The 16,676-nt window shown below is 36.2% G+C and overlaps 1 protein-coding gene across 1 annotated transcript; it reads left to right on the forward strand.

Moving 5' to 3' along the window:
• Positions 1 to 6,606: 6,606 nt before the first annotated feature.
• Positions 6,607 to 7,521, forward strand: LOC130463019 (uncharacterized). Its single transcript, XM_056832033.1, has one exon. It carries the CDS (start codon positions 6,607 to 6,609, stop codon positions 7,519 to 7,521), a length of 915 nt encoding a protein of 304 aa, XP_056688011.1.
• Positions 7,522 to 16,676: the final 9,155 nt, after the last annotated feature.

Consider the following 16,676-nt stretch of genomic DNA (forward strand, 5'->3'; position numbering starts at 1 on the left):
TCACCAAATTGCTGACATTTTGACTAAGCCCTTAAACAGGGAGAAACATGAGAAAATGAGGATGGAACTCTGGATGATCAAAATAAGATAATTGCAAAAGTGAAGTTCCTCTGAAGACAAAGACAACAACAATGGTGCATGATACTGATTATTTCAAACACAATTTTCGTGTGTAAACACAGTTGAAGCTTACCATCGTAAAAGATCGACTCACTCAACATTTAAGCCAGGTAAGCACCTCCCTAATAAATCAGTAAATATTAGACAATTAATCAGGCAATTTTTATTAATTATTTTTTTAAAAACAAAAAATAAAAGGTTGTTACGTTTTTTTTAAATTTTCAAAAACAAATGTCTATCCTATTTTTCCGTTCCAAAATAAATCAGTAATATAAGAGAAACTCTTCACCTTCCATCCATCCCCCTTTCTCAAATCCTTCAACTCCCACTCGGTTTCCCCCCTTAACCTCATAAATTCCATACACCTATAAAACACCTACAACCATGAGTGCCTCAAATCAAACCATCAAACTTCCCCAACTCAAAAGAAAACGAAACCCTAACTCTCCGATTCCGATGGAAACATCACCCGCTCAATCACCAATCAAATCACCATCACCAATCCAAATTCAACCACCCCCTGTACTCGCTCTCACCTACGGCGAGTGGACCGACCAACCAATGGAAACCCAAAGTCCCACTCCTCCACTTGGCCGTCGATCTTCTTCAAGAGCCAAAAGACAAAAAATCGACAAGACCGAGGAACCGGAAGCTGAAACTCAGGGGGAAACATAGAAGATAGAGGAACTGGCTAAGGGTCTCAGTGGTGGGTTTGCGATCAACTATGTGTGGTGCAAATCGGAAAACTTGGAAGAGCTCGTCGGAATACTTGACCACCAACAATGGGTAAGACTATTTGACACACATGCAAGACTTCCAATCTATCCCTTAGTTGTTATTGAATTCTGTGAAAAATTTGAGTGTAAAGAAGGGGTAGTTTCGAGTGTAGTCAATGGAACTCCAATTTCTTTTGATGCAAATTATTTGTCAAATCTGTTTGGTGTGCCCAACGAGGGTTTTGAGGAGTATGTGAAAAAGAAAACCAACATCACAATAAATGAGGTTGATAGTAATCAAATTGTGGCCAATATAGGGGGAAATCTCAAAGAATCATCCATCACTAACCACAATCTTCTTTCACCACTACATAAACTACTTTTCAACTTTGTGTGGAGGGGGGTAGTTCCTAGGAGTCAAAAACGAGATGATGTCACTTTCTATGATGCATGTCTAATTTATTGTCTCGAATTTGATATCCCAATTAATTTTCCGGCCATCATGATCAAACACCTAGCCCACTGCATTCCCGGAAAATTCAAAATTGGGTACGGTTCCTTACTCACTGCCATATTCAACAACTTCGTAGTTGACCTGAGTTCCTATGATTCCCAACCCCTAACCCCTTCTCAAATCATTCAAGAAAAGTTCCTAAAAAATCTGAAGTTGGTTGTGGTGGATAAGGTGTTATGTTTCCCTGGTAAAAATGAGGTAGAATCTGAAGTTCCTATTCTGGAAGAAACTGTGTCATTAAAGGCCAAGAGTGTTCCTAAGAGGGGTAATAGGAAAAGTATGAGAATTGCCACCAGACCTCGCAAAGTTCCTGCTCCTCCTGTTTATATGGATATCACTTGTGAAGAAGAAGAGGAGGAAGAGGACACAGGAACTAAGCCAGTTCCACAGGAGAAACAGGAACTGACAAAGGCTCTTAGGACCAAATCACCAGTTCCTAAGAAACCTGCGTCTGTTCCTTTGACTAAGGGAACAGAAACCATTCCTGTTCCTCAAGCTGTTTCTGCTAAGGCTCCAGGTTCTCTGGGTGGTTTTGCTGGTTTCTCTGGTTCCTCTGGGTTTGGAACACCACCTGTTTCTGCTGAAAAATTTCAGGAACTCCAGGGTACGTTGACTCGCTTAATAGCACTGCAGGAAGGATCAAACCTTCGAGTTCAATAGATGCAGACACAATTGAATGCCTTGGTCAATGCTGTTCAAACACTCCAAACCAATCTGCAACAGTATGCTGATCAAGCCAACAACACTCGAACTTAAATTCTGCAGAAAATCAACAACCTTGAATCCTTCGAGGAAACTGTGGTGGAAGAAACAGCAGCCTCAGATTCTCCTACCCAAGCCTAACCAATCAATCCTTCCTATCTCTTTTATTACTGCCTTGTTTCTGGATTTTTTTTTTTTTGGTTATGTATAACTAAACAATGGGAATCTTCCCTTTTTGGTTTAAATATTTTCAAACTTGCTTGGTTTAAAATCTAAATATTGCTGGTTTATATGGTTGTTGCTTCTCGGATTACTATGTTGTGTAAGCAGGTACAATACTTTGAGGCTAGCTTGACTTGCCAAACGTTGATCGTGGGGCACTGTGCTTGGAATATATGTATTTGCATTGTTCTTTTTGTTAATGTCAACAGGGGGAAAATCACTTGAGAAAACTTCTTAAGGCGATCAAACTTGGTTTGAGACTCAGATTCCTCGTGTTCCAACCACTTTAAGGGTAACAAAGCTGGTTGGTAAAATGAATCTTTGGTCGAATGCAGTGTGCGAACTTCTTGGGGAAGTAAGGCAGAAATAATTTTAAAATTTGTAACTCCACAAGAGACTTTATAATGGTATACAAGTATATTATAAGGAATTGTACTGTAGTATTTTATATTATAACGAATTATCATAAATATGTTTTCAACAAAATATTATTGTTAATATGTTAATGTAAAAGAGTGTAATGTCACTTTTATATAAAGTTTGATGCAAAAGTAACATTTTGATACGTAAATCGTAGATCACACCTTGGTGATGGGGTTGGTTTGGATTTAGATTCGCCTGAAAACGAAAACAAACATAGATAGGTGACTAATATTGAATAATAATAGAGAGTTGATATTGTGGGCTGGTAGAAGGATAACAATACATGTACGGATGTACCTAACTTGGTGATGAGGCATGTTTGGATTTATTAGCTTTGGAAATACTCTCCCCATCCTAATATGTATATAGTCTTACAAAACTTTTATCAATATTATAGCTAATAATAAAATCAATTTTATAATAAATTTATATCAATATATACAAAAGTTAAGTTAAAAGATAAGGTGGATAATTAACTAAATATAGGGATGTCAGATTGTTAGTGGTGAGAGTTTGTAAGAGACCCCCATGCATCCACCCGCCGAGGGGGGGGGGGGGGGGGAGGGAGTTGTGGAGAAAAGTTTGGTGAGTAACGGAGATAAATAATGTATTCACTACTATAATTCCCGTGATTTCACGACGCTATCCCCTCGACGCTGCACAAGTCTGCTGGGAGAAGTTTCAGTTCGCGAGATATCTCAACGCTGTTTGTAGTCGACATGTTTTCTCGACAGCAAAGACCGTCGAGAATGTTCCACGTGTGTGGCACGTGACCTCTACTTAAATTTTTTCAAACCCGCGTCTTCTAATTTTAATTTTAAGTGGTGAACCGCCAATACTAAATTAAAACCCTAAAAAGAAAAAACCCCTTCATTCACCTCTGTCATCAGTTGTTCGATCTGAGAATCCTTCAACCTCCATTGAAATCGCCGTTCACTTCAACCTCCATTGAAATCGCCGTTCACTTCAACCCTCCATTGAAATCGCATCTCTCAAGCCACCTTGAACCCTGGTATGTTCTACACCTTGAATCCTCGATTTTTAATGTTTGTTGTTGGTTATGTGAATCCATTAATTATTAACTGATTTATAGTTTTTTTTAATTGATGATAATGATTCTTATAGAAATTTTAAAATAAGAACGGAAAGAAGTTATTATAATTTGATGAGAACTATTGTTAAGGTGGGTTTGAATCTAAATTTTGAGGCTGATCGAATAAGACATTAGTGTTACCAGTTGATTTTCTGACTTGCTTATTTTCGGATTCTTATGGGTTCAATTTCGTGTTATATGTTGGGATTTTTTGCATAAAGTTGTGTGGTAAATTTGTGATTTTTTGGGAAAATTTGTTTTGATTGGAAATTATTGTTGTGATTTTATGTTATTTTTGTCTAGAATTGTTTAGAGTTGAGATTAAGTTATGGCAGATTGGAGCAATTTGCCAAAATCACATGTTGGCTCTATTATTCGACATCGAGGCCGGAAAATCACCATTCTTTTATTTCTGCTGCCATTTTCATGTCTTTGCCCACTGTAGTGAGCTATATTGGCTCTGAATTGGACTGGTTGAAACTTTAGTACCACCATGAATTTGTTTAGCCCCTCTATTAAGATAGTCCTGCCACTGTTTTTGTAGTGTGTTTTAGGCTTTTAACAGGGAAAATGGATTATGGGATTTTCTTGAATCGTGTGTCTGACACAAGGATGTGTGTTTTTCTCTACTGGATATGGCTTATGATTTTCTATTGAACTAGATAGGGAACAATATCATTAGCATTACACTTTTACAAACTACGGAGTAATAAGATCAGCTTTGTAATTGTGTGGCTGATAATTAGAGTGGATTTTATTTTTTAAAATGATTTCCCCCTGAAGCTTTGATTAATTATAAGAATAAATGATGTACAATTTTAGGATTTGCGCTCGGTATTAATTCAAGTTCCAAATTTGCAATTTCAATTTCAGTTTCAGGTTTCATTGAATTCGCGCTTCCAATCCCGTGGTCTTAATCGTTGTCTCGATCGTTCTCTTAGTCGGAATTTATCGAATTCCCCCTTTTAATTTCACGTATGTTCTTATTTGTGTGCTATGAACTGATATTGTATTCGAGCATAGGATATTGTATTCGAGCATTAGGACTTTATCGAATTTAATAAACTGAAAAGATGTATATGAATTGGTACAATAGGATTTTGTGTTTGATGCAGTGTTTATGTTTTTGATTTTTTGATTCGGTATTTTGATTCTGTATGTTTTTGTTTGGTCTAGTTGTTGATTGTGAGTCTGTTTGTTTTGGTTTGTTCTAGTTGCTGCCGTGGTATTGGGTTTCGTCAGAAAAACAAGCTAGTTGTCTTCTTTGGTATTGGGTTTCATCAATTCGCGCGCGCTTTCGTTTTCAAGTAATTTAATTTCTGATTTGTTGTGGGTGTTTTTAATTTTTTGGGTTGTTTTTATTGATTTTTAGAACAGTTCTGATCTGTGCAGAACAGAACAGTTCTGAACTTCACAGAACAGTTCTAATCTATGCAGATCAGTTCTGATCTGTGCAGATCAGAACTGTTATGTGAAGTTCTGTTCTGATATGTGATTGGTATTATTGGCTTTAAATTTCTTGATTCGGTATGTCAAGTTTGTTGGTTTTATGTTTGATGTCGTATTTCAACACGGGATCTTTCAGAACATTTCTGATCTGTGCAGAACAGAACAGTTCTGATCTATGCAGAGCAGAACAGTTCTGATCTGTGTAGAACAGAACAGTTCCGATCTATGTAGAACAAAATAGTTCTGAACTTCACAGAACAGTTTTGATCTGTGCAGATCAGAACTGATCTGCGCAGATCAGAATTGTTACGTGAAGTTCAGTTTTCTCTGGCATGATTTACTCAAAAAACATTCTGATTTACTTCTAAAAAGAAACTATGTGCTGGTTGAGACAAAATTCTGTTTAATTACATTTACATTAATCTAGAGTGATAAAAAATTTCATTTTCCTAGGGACGACACTCTGGCTCTTCCAAAGGGCTCATGATATGATTAATTAGGTGGCTCTTAAGCCGTCTACATTGCTTGATTTCTCTACCTAACACATAGTATATTTTGTTGGATTTTCTTTCATTGTCTCTGTTATACTAGTATTTTTAATGGATAATTTATTTTGAAACTTCCCTTGAATGAAACTTCCCTTATATATATAATAAACTTTAAGTTCTTGAGTTTTGGGGCTTCACTGTGCTTGATGGTTTGATAGAGAGCATTCATTTTGAGCCCTATTCCGGTGTTCCCTCATCTGAATGACATAAGATTCTCTAACATGTCCAATCTTATCTAATGAGTTGAATCTCCTCTAAAGTCTAATGCTTTTAAGGTGTATTTGTTGTATCTTTATCTTTTGCATTCAATCTTGCAATCTTAATATAGCCTTTGATTTGAAATATGAATTTTTCCAGTCAATTACTAATTGAATTTGGCCATTTGGCAAAAATTGAAGGAGATAACAAACGAACAGAAGACTCTAGCGAAGAGCAAAAGGCTTGTGTCAAGTTTATTTGCACTCTTGTAGACGAACCAGGTGATTAACATAATCTTAGATTGATATCATGTTATAACAATGCGTGACAAAGTAGCTGGTCTTATTATTTTTCTCATGAATTTGTGTGAAGTGTCATGTTTAAATATATGTTATGAATTTCTATCATTGTTGCATGTTCCTATTGTTGTATGTTTTTCAATAATAAGCTGCTACCCTTAGTGGAATTCTAGTTTATTGGTTGTCAAATTCTAGATTCTTGTATTTTGTGTGATAAGGTTACTTTGTGGATGTGCGTGGTGTAAGGCTTGTCTAGGCTCTTTTGTTCTTGTGTGTTCCTTGCTAAAAAATCCTTGGAATAAGTAAATTTTTTTTTATAGACATGGATACTAGTTGGATTGATTTACGCAATGGGGATCCTGCTTATTATAGTGGTTGCTTGAAATTCATGGAACTTGCGAAGGAGACTCTTGTTGAAGGAAAAACACGATGTCCGTGTAACAAGTGCAAGTTAAATAAATGGCACTTCGTAGAAGAAGTTGGAGGACATATTTTGCTTAACGGTTTTCTTAAAAAATATCGAAATTGGGTTTTTCATCGTAAAGTCAATGAAGGGAGAAATAGCTTTGAAACCCCTAGTGGTCTAGGAAATGCAGTAGGTCAAGATGACATGGGAGAGTTGCTAAGAGCAGCTTTTGGTGTTGACAATTCAGAGTCGCATAATGAATCACAAGACATGCCCGAAGATGAAGTTTTTTATGACATGCATGAGGAGTTTGATTTTCATTGTGAGGTAGATAATGAATTTCCATCAAGTAACTCAGGTGAAGAAGATTCTAAGTGTAAACGACTAATGGAAGCCGCTGATGAGGTTTTATATGAGGGATGCACTACTTTCTCAAAGTTATCCTTTATTTTACACTTGTTTCACCTTAAGTGTATGTTCCACTGGTCCGCAGAGTCATTTACTAAATTGCTTGAACTTCTAATAGACGCATTTCCTCAAATTAAGGAGTTTCCATCGTCTTATTATGAAGGAAAGAAGATAGTGAACGATTTGGGGTTAGGATATGAGAAAATCGATGCATGTCCAAATAATTGCATTTTATATTGGGGTGTATTTGCAGACAAAGATGAGTGTCATGTTTGCCATACATCAAGGTGGAAAACAGTGAAAGAAAAGGAGGATAATAAAAGTGAGAAAGGAAAGAAAATATGTAAGAAGGGCGAGCCAGCTAAAGTAATGCGATATTTTCCTCTTATACCTAGGCTAAAGAGACTCTATATGTCATCTTAAACATCTAAGGATATGAGATGGCATTTTGAACATGAAGATGATAAGATCTTAAGGCACCCGTCGGATGGTGAGGCTTGGAAAAGTTTTGATAAAAGATATGTAGAATTCGCCGAAGATCCCCGTAGTGTTAGATTAGGTCTAGCGAGTGATGGTTTCAATCCATATCGTCTAATGATACCAATTATAGTACATGGCCGGTGATTTTGATTCCTTATAATTTGCCACCGTGGCTTTGTATGAAGCCATCATCATTCATTTTGTCCTTGCTTATTCCCGGAAAACATAGTCCTGGGATGGATATTGATGTGTATTTGCAACCATTAATCTACGAGTTAAAGTTATAGTGGGAAGGTGTTCCTGTCTTTGATGCGCATAGTGGAAATAAATTTAAGATGCGAGCAGCCTTACATTCCACTATAAACGACTTTCCGGCATATGCTATGTTGTCCGGTTGGAGTACAAGAGGTTACAAAGCTTGCCCTACATGTGCCCATAATACTAATTCATATTGGTTTGGCGGAAGAATGTGCTACTCAGGGCATCGAAAATGGTTGCCAATTGATCATCCTTATCGTTCTCAAATTAATTTATTAGATGGGGAAAATGAATACGGGGTTGCTCTGGTCCCTACAAGTGGGATAGACATTTTGAAGGAACTAGAAAAGGTTAAGTATGCATGTAACTTGTTTCTATGTATATATTGCTACTTGTAGGAAGATGAACATGGAGAAGATATGAGCCTAATAGAACTTTGGCTAGCTTGTTATAAGAAGAAGGATGGAACCTTTGTCGATGGCACATTCACCGAAGACTTTTTGGTAAAGTTCTGATGGTTATCCCTTAGCTTGTACTTTCTTTTGTATAATTTTATTCTCCCATTTATTTTTCGTATATGATATGCAGGATGATGTTAAGGCAAAGGCTGAAACTTTAAAGCTTCTTTATCCTCCTGGCTCCAAGTCAATTAAGGAGATCGAGAATGAGGCTTTCAAGGCTACGCTATATAATGGAGAAATTCCTGAAAAACCACAAGGTTATGGATTTGGTGTTTGTAAAGGTGACATTTATGGGGTGCGTGGTGCACTCAGAAAAGCAGGGTTTGGTAAAGGAAAAAGGAAGGTAATAGAAGTGGATAGCATCAATGTCGAGGTATCAAGCTTGAAGCAAGAGAATAAGGAACTTCATAAGAAAAATGAAGAGATAAAAGACAAGTGCGATGAGAATGCAAAGCTGATTAGGACAATGACATCGTTGTTTTCTCAAGTTTTAGAATCCATTCGCAGTGGAGACGCTTCAACACAACTTATAGACGCTGTGTTAGGTTATGATACATATGATATTACATAAATCATGCGGAAACAACCATTAACCCAGGAATACATATTATTTACACATAATCATATAGCATAATTTAGATGCATACTCTTTGTTGCGTGCCCTCCCTAGCTGCGCCCGAACCGAACAAGAACAAGTCTTTAGGACTCCAAGTGTCGTCCCTCCGTAGATAGTCCACAGCACGTCCGGATCCGCCTTAAGATTGACCAACTAGAATCGCCCTTAAGGTACTAGAATTTTCGGCACTTTTGAGCAAGATGTGTGGCTGAATGTTTCTCTCAAAAACTCACTTTGAATACTTTGAAACTCGTTATAAATTGTGAACCCAGGCCACATATTTATAGGGTTATGGAAAGGGAATTGGAATCCTACAAGAACTCTAATTTAATTAATTTATCAAATAGAATTAGGAATTTAATCATTAACCGAACTCTGCACGTTTTAGGAAATGTGCACGAACACAAACACTTACGCACACACACACGGCAGCCTCGATGGGCCGCCCATGCGTGAGTGCGAGCAGCAGCCCACGCAGCGAGGCCTGCGCGAGCCACAAGCCCACGCAAGCACCCATGCGCGCTGCGCGCGCTGTGCGCGCTGCCACGGCCTGCTGGGCCTGGCCTTGCGCTGGGCCTGGCGTGGCTGTTTGTGTGGCGCGCTTGGCTTGCTGGGCGATGGCCTGGCTTCGTGCTGGGCCCTCGTCCGGCAGGCCTCGTCCGATGCTTATTCGTACGATACGCTTCCGATTAAATTTCCGATTCCGGAATTCATTTCCGATACGAACAATATTTAACATTTCCGATTCCGGAATTAATTTCCGTTTCGAACAAATATTTAATATTTCCGTTTCCGGAATTATTTTCCGATTCCGGTAATATTTCCGATTCTGACAATATTTCCGTTTCCGGCAATATTTCCGATTCTGGTAATATTTCCATTTCCGATAATATTTTCCGATACGTACCATGTTTCCGTTTCCGGCAACATCTACGACTTGGATAATATTTATATTTCCGATACGATCCATATTTCCGTTTCCGGTAATATCATCGTTTCCGGAGTATTCATTTCTTGCCTGTGACGATCTCAGCTCCCACTGAAACCAAGATCCGTCGATTCCGAATATCCATAGATAGAGTATTTAATGCCATTAAATACTTGATCCGTTTACGTACTATTTGTGTGATCCTACGGGTTCAGTCAAGAGTAAGCTGTGGATTAATATCATTAATTCCACTTGAACTGAAGCGGCCTCTAGCTAGGCATTCAGCTCACTTGATCTCACTGAATTATTAACTTGTTAATTAATACTGAACCGCATTTATTAGACTTAACATAGAATGCATACTTGGACCAAGGGCATTATTTCCTTCAGTCTCCCACTTGTCCTTAGGGACAAGTGTGCATTTCCTAATTCCTTTGTCGCTCGATGCTTGCTCTTGAACATAAGGTAAGAGTTGTCATCCTTATTATGTCCAGAGGTGTTCCTCGGTTTCAGAGTTCAACTGATCAAATAAACAGATAATCATAGCCTATGATTCATCCGAGCACGGCCATGCATTTCACAGTTTCTAGCTCTCCGAGTGGCCTTGTACAACTTTTAAGCATCTCATCCCGATTTATGGGAGGACAATCCCAATCTTGCGATCTTGAGATTAGACTTCGTTTGATAGGCGATTACCTGAGCGTTGCCTTTATAGCCTCCTTTTACGGTGCGACGGTTGGTCAACGTCAAAGCAACCAGTTCTCAAACAAGTAATCTCAAATCACTCAGGTATTGAGGATTTAGTGTCTAATAATTTTAATGAAATTTACTTATGACAGATTTTCATCTCTTACAGTAAAGTTTCATAGGTCTTGTCCGATACTAGTCTTCCCAAAGTAAGTATCTATGCAAATGATTATGACATTGCCATGTCCACATAGTTCAAGAAACAGAACTACTAGTCATCTTGCATTCTAGTCGTCTAACGTTTTCTATGCGTCCAATTTTATAGAAAACTCCGACTAAGGACCATTTTCAACTTTTGACATTCAAGTTCACTTGATAGACATTTCTTAGTCACAGGACTGGTCCTGACAGTCTATCTTGAATATATTGTCAAATTTGAAGGGACTCATCATTTAATACTAAACCAAGATTAAATGGAATATGAAAACACATTTCATATATGATAAATGTTCAACCCCAATGTTTTATAACCATGGGCCTCAAACCCATCTTCTAAAACAGTTCATGGAATTCAAAGCTATGCTTGATTTCCAGTGCTACAATGTGAGTGTTGCTTCTCACTTGTTGCATAGGTTTAGTTATCATGCTTTACCAATCTTAATATCCTTTTCATCGAATGTTCTTCGAGATATGATGATAAGATCTTTTCGAGTTTGTTTATTATGTGATCTAGTCTTTCTTACTTCGATGGTGGTTTTACTCACTTTGCAATGAAGAACCATCAAGTTAGCAGACGTTTTTCTTGCTTCAAGAGTGGTTCTACGCATTTTTCAATGAAGAACCATCAAGCCAGCAAATAGGTGATCTACCCAAGTTCAGTGAAGAACTTTAAACAACCCTGTTTTATTGCTTCTTAGGCAATAATTACTTTTACTTCAACTGTATAGGTTGCTAGTGATGCTTTGTTTGGATTTACCTATCCAGGCAGTTCATAGATATGTGGAAGATTCTCCAACTATATCTTGGAACATAGAAATTATTATTTTAATTTCCCACGCAACAACTCATGGTCTCCTATCCATGTTGCCATTTCAAAACACGATGCTCTATAGCTCGTCCTTATCAATGGTTAACTCCAAAGGGTCTTGCTTGATCCTTTGCCAGTGTTTATGCGTGTAGCATCAATATTTAGCATATCTTTATTTCCTTGAATCAAGAACTATTCCTATGTACCTTTTCAAGTACCATAAGTATTCTTGATCTCAATCTAGTTGATCTTCACTTAGATCAATAGAGATTGGTATATGTTCGTCATGCCTAAAGTCATACGATATGTTTTTGGCGATCCTCATATTATATCATACATGATAAATTCTTTTGCAGAATAATTCCCAATTGAATTCTATTCATGTAACTTTAGCTCATCTAGTTTCAGTAGATACTAAATCCAGCTAAATTCTTTGATATATAATATAGGTTTAAGAATCTTACTTAGATTCTTTGATGTTTAACTTAGTAAATGCTTATACATAGTTCAAACATCCTTTACTTAGATTTATTCATATGGGTCGAATATTTCCAATGGAGTCTTTCGTGTTTGATTTAGTAAATGCCATTACTTAATCCAAAACAATGTCATAAGATCTTTGTAAATAGATCTTAATACCCAATATGTACTAAGTTTCGCCATGGTCCATTATTGATGAATAATTTCAAATCTAAGTCATTAGCATTTGAATGTTATTTCACAATAGAGAGATATGTGTGTGATACACATAGGACCAAATAAGTTTTTATGTACTCCCACTAAACTTCTTATACATCTATAAGAATCATGTATATTTTATGAAACTAAAATGCTTATTAGCTTCACTTAAAATACAGTTCCAATTCCCAATTGCTTGCTTAAATCTGTACTTAGATTTTATAAGCTAGCTTTCCTTTTCAAGCATTTATTTGGATCCACAAATTCTATGACATACCATGTACATATTATATTCCAACATTTGATTGAGGAATACGTTTTGTCATCCAATTGCTATATGTACCAATATGCAATCATTGCTTGAATTATAGACTTGAGCATTACGATTATGCATGAGGTTTCAACACAATCCATGTCATGAATTTGCTTGTAACCTTTAGCAACTAATCTAGCTTTGCGTGTGAACACAATTTCATGTTTGATGGTTTTTATCCTTAAAACAAACTTGCAACCAATAGGTGTGAACCTATTCTTGCAAATCAACAAAATTTCAATTTTGTCATCAAAACATTGAGTATGTTTTATGGCCTCTAACCATTTAAAACATTTGAGTCTATACATGGCCTCTAACCATTTTAGTGAATCTAGGTTTCGTCATAGCTTTCTTACAAATCACAAACTCATTAATCTACATGATAATAGTTTGACTGCAAGTTGTAGGTTTCTTCACTATCTAATAGAAGAATCTCATAGTTTCATTGACCTGATCTCTATGTTTCTTCACTATCTAATAGAAGAATCTTATAGTTTCAGTGACTTGAATTCTATGCCTACTTGGGTATAGAACATCAAACAATAGAATATCAATAGCCACTTGAAAGTCCTTTGAATATTCTGTTCTCCTTGAAGCAATTGTAAAGTCTTCTAAGAGATGTCTATTCTTTAAAGCCACTTCTAAAGTCCTTAAAGAATAAGTTCGGATTTTCTGAAGCACTTCGAAAAGCCTCCGGAATGTCCGTTTATGTTTGTTGTTCGCCTCGAAGACTTTCGAGGTCTATTTTCTCCCACTTGTCATTTTGGAAACGAATCTCCAAAAGGACATCATTTCGAGCAACCAAACATTATGTTCTCAAAAATTCGTGGTAGAAACAATACCCTTGTGTCTCATTTGAATAAATCACAATGAAACATATATCTATACTTGGGCCTTAGTTTGTTGAATAACAAACACTAAGCTCCCACTGAGTTTAGCAACTCTCTAGATATATATTATCGAAAAGATATTCTGAAATTTCTTTTCTATAGCTTTGACGAATTTAGTTTAGTTTGGTGGTAGTTGAGCATTTTGTTTTAGAAATTAAAGAAAAAGTCTTTATGATCCATCATTGATCGAATCAAGTACTAATCGACTTCGATCATTTCAACTTAGATATGCCATATCTTATGGAGCTAGATTGTGAAATTACAACACACAATCATTGATGATCATATTTGGTCTCAAGTAATCATCAACATGATCTAACCTAGATCTTTATGATTTCTTGCCAAGTGGATTTTATACTTCGAATCTTTGAACTAGCCAAACAGATTCAACTTATATCACATTTGAGTAAATAAACCTATATTCACTCAAATCCATGTGAAATAATAAAGTCATAAAATCTTTCTTTAGCTTTGAACTCTATTGTCTAGGCGTTCTAACAATAGTTCATATCTTTTGTTACTTTCAACAAGTAAGACTAGCTTGTCTTAAGTTGATCTAGAAATCAACCAACTTTCAAAAGTCCATTAAAATAGAGCTTGTGAATGTTAACTTGTTGACATGGTCTAAGCAACAATGCCAAAGATTAGTGGAACTCAAATCAAGAAGTTGATTTGAACCTAGTAAAGTTCTTTAAAGAGTTGTTTGTTTTAATCAGGCATATTGACTCAATCTGTAATTGACCATTTCATTCAAATAAACAAACAAACATTGTTTTTGTTTTTCTTGAATGTGAGTCTTTCTGTATTTGAAAACAGAAATTTAGGTATGTTGATTATGGAACAAAATAGCCATTAAGTTCCAGCCTTTGAAAGGACTTAAAATAAACTTAGATGACCCTACAATTAATGTAGCATTGCCATGCTTCATTTCCCACTTGTAGGTCATTAGTGTATCCTAGCTTCCATTGTTTGAGTTATTACCGAAGTAAGAACCTCAAGCGGTATATGATACCAAGGAAGTTTGATTGCTAGGTCACTTCTCTTTAAACATAAACTTATAGGTAGAAACGGAATCGTAAATTCCTTTCATTTGTTCCTCGTTTTCCTATTTCTTGTACCCTTTCTTATAGTCTTAAGAATTGATTTCTTTAGTGTTGACTTTTATACTTTGTTAGACATGTCCAATGTCACCAACAAGGTTTTTACCATTTTAATTTATGTTGAATATTCTGTTTCAACTAGATGATCTTACAAGAAGCTTCTAAAGTTCTCTAAGCATCGATCTATTCGAATGTCTAGGGACTAGACTCATTCGAGAATTAAATGGACAAAGATATTAGGTTGTTAACCATTGGTAAAGCTGAGCGTTTAAGCTCAATGCTTTATGATCTCAAAACTACAGTGTGTTTTGAATTCACAAGCACCAATTGGTTTGCCATTCGATTTTGATATTCGAAAACAACCATAAAAGTCGATATAAGAAACGTACATTTTAAATTGCTCACTTTCTCTCTCTTCCGTGAATCGTTCTTGGATTCACTACCAATCGAGGAAATTTACTGTTACCTTTCTAAAAGGATTTATTGCAGTGCAAGATATTTAATTATAAACAATAATTAAAACATTCATTGAAGCATGCAAAGTCTAAACATTTATCATGAGTAATAACTTGAAAATGAAAGCAATCATGCAATCTAAGCAAGTCATTAGCATTTTATTCGAATTATGTGTTCCGGCAGGTGTGAATAAAATGATTCCAAGACCCTAAAACCATTGAAGAATTAAGCACAGTTTGTCGACTCAATTCTAAAACATTTTAGGTAAGCAAAAGCCTTTTGCTAATAGTCTAGAAACTACTCTTGGTTGATAGGTACGTCTAAGAACTTATTAGGTAAACCTATCGATTTTTCCACGACATAAAAGGACTCCTTACTTATATCGTTGAGTTTCACCAAAACTAACATGTACTCACAATTATTTGTGTACCTTGCCCCTTTAGGACCAATAAGTAACACCTCGCTGAGCGAAAACTATTACTAGATTGATGTAAAGGATATCCAAGCAAGTGTATATTTTGGCATGGCACCTTTTAACTCAATTTTTAAGTTTGGAACTTAAGGCTCTTACTATGTTGGTTAGATTTTAAGTGAACTAAAATCCTTAATCATGCAACATAATCAAGCTTTTGATCTCATGCATTTTAAGACATATTTAAAGCAATAAATAACTTAAACATGCATAAGATAAATGTGATCTAGTATGGCCCGACTTCATCTTGAAGCTTTGACTTCAAAGTCCGTCTTGAAAATCTCCGTGGGAGGCACCATTTTCTTCAAATAGGATAAGCTATAACTAATTACAACTATTTGATGGTTCGCAGACCATATTTGAATTGAAAAATAACTTTGGTACTTTAGACCAATTACATTCAAATTAATGGTACGCAGACCATATTTTCTATCCTATTTGGGCCATACTAGTCACTTCATAACCTGCAAAACAGTACATATACAATACATACCATTCACCCATTCATTATCATGAATGGCCCACATAGCTGGTTAGTAAAACACATTATGCATCACGTAAACATTTGCAGCAATTAATCAAGGGCATCAATAATCTACCAATTATTCAGTCCTTATTAATTCTAATCAAGTTGTTTTAACCTTAAGGATTTGTAGACCTAATCAAGAGTTTATGACTAAAAGCGCTCCCACTCAAACCAATAAATTCATATGCTTTACTAATTTTAAACATAAAAATGTATTTCTAGTCTAACCGGAAACATACAAATTTAATTAAAATTTAAAGCTCATATGAATTTATAATTGAATCCAAAAGTTTAATTTAATTTCAGTCGTGTTTAAATTAATTCATGATTTTAATTTTAGTAAAATAATTAGAATAAATAAAATTTATTATAATTACAATATTCAAAATTAAAATCCTAGAAAATAATTTAAATTATTAATTTTAAAATTAATTAAAATAACGTAAACTGAAAATTTCAAATTAAACATTCAAAACGATCTAATCGTAACGCAAACACCCTACGCATTGCAGGCCCATGGGCCGCTCGCACACAACCATCGCTGGCCATGTGCGCGCAGCCCATGCGCTCGTCGCATAGCTGCTGCATCTCCATCGCAAGCCATCGCACGCTGTGGTGCTTGCTGCGCGCGCGCCAGCGCTCGTCGCACGCGAGCCATCGCTCGCAGTGCGTGCGAGCCATCGCTC

This window comes from Spinacia oleracea, chromosome 6, assembly GCF_020520425.1.
Source record: "Spinacia oleracea cultivar Varoflay chromosome 6, BTI_SOV_V1, whole genome shotgun sequence".
Lineage (NCBI taxonomy): Eukaryota > Viridiplantae > Streptophyta > Magnoliopsida > Caryophyllales > Amaranthaceae > Spinacia > Spinacia oleracea.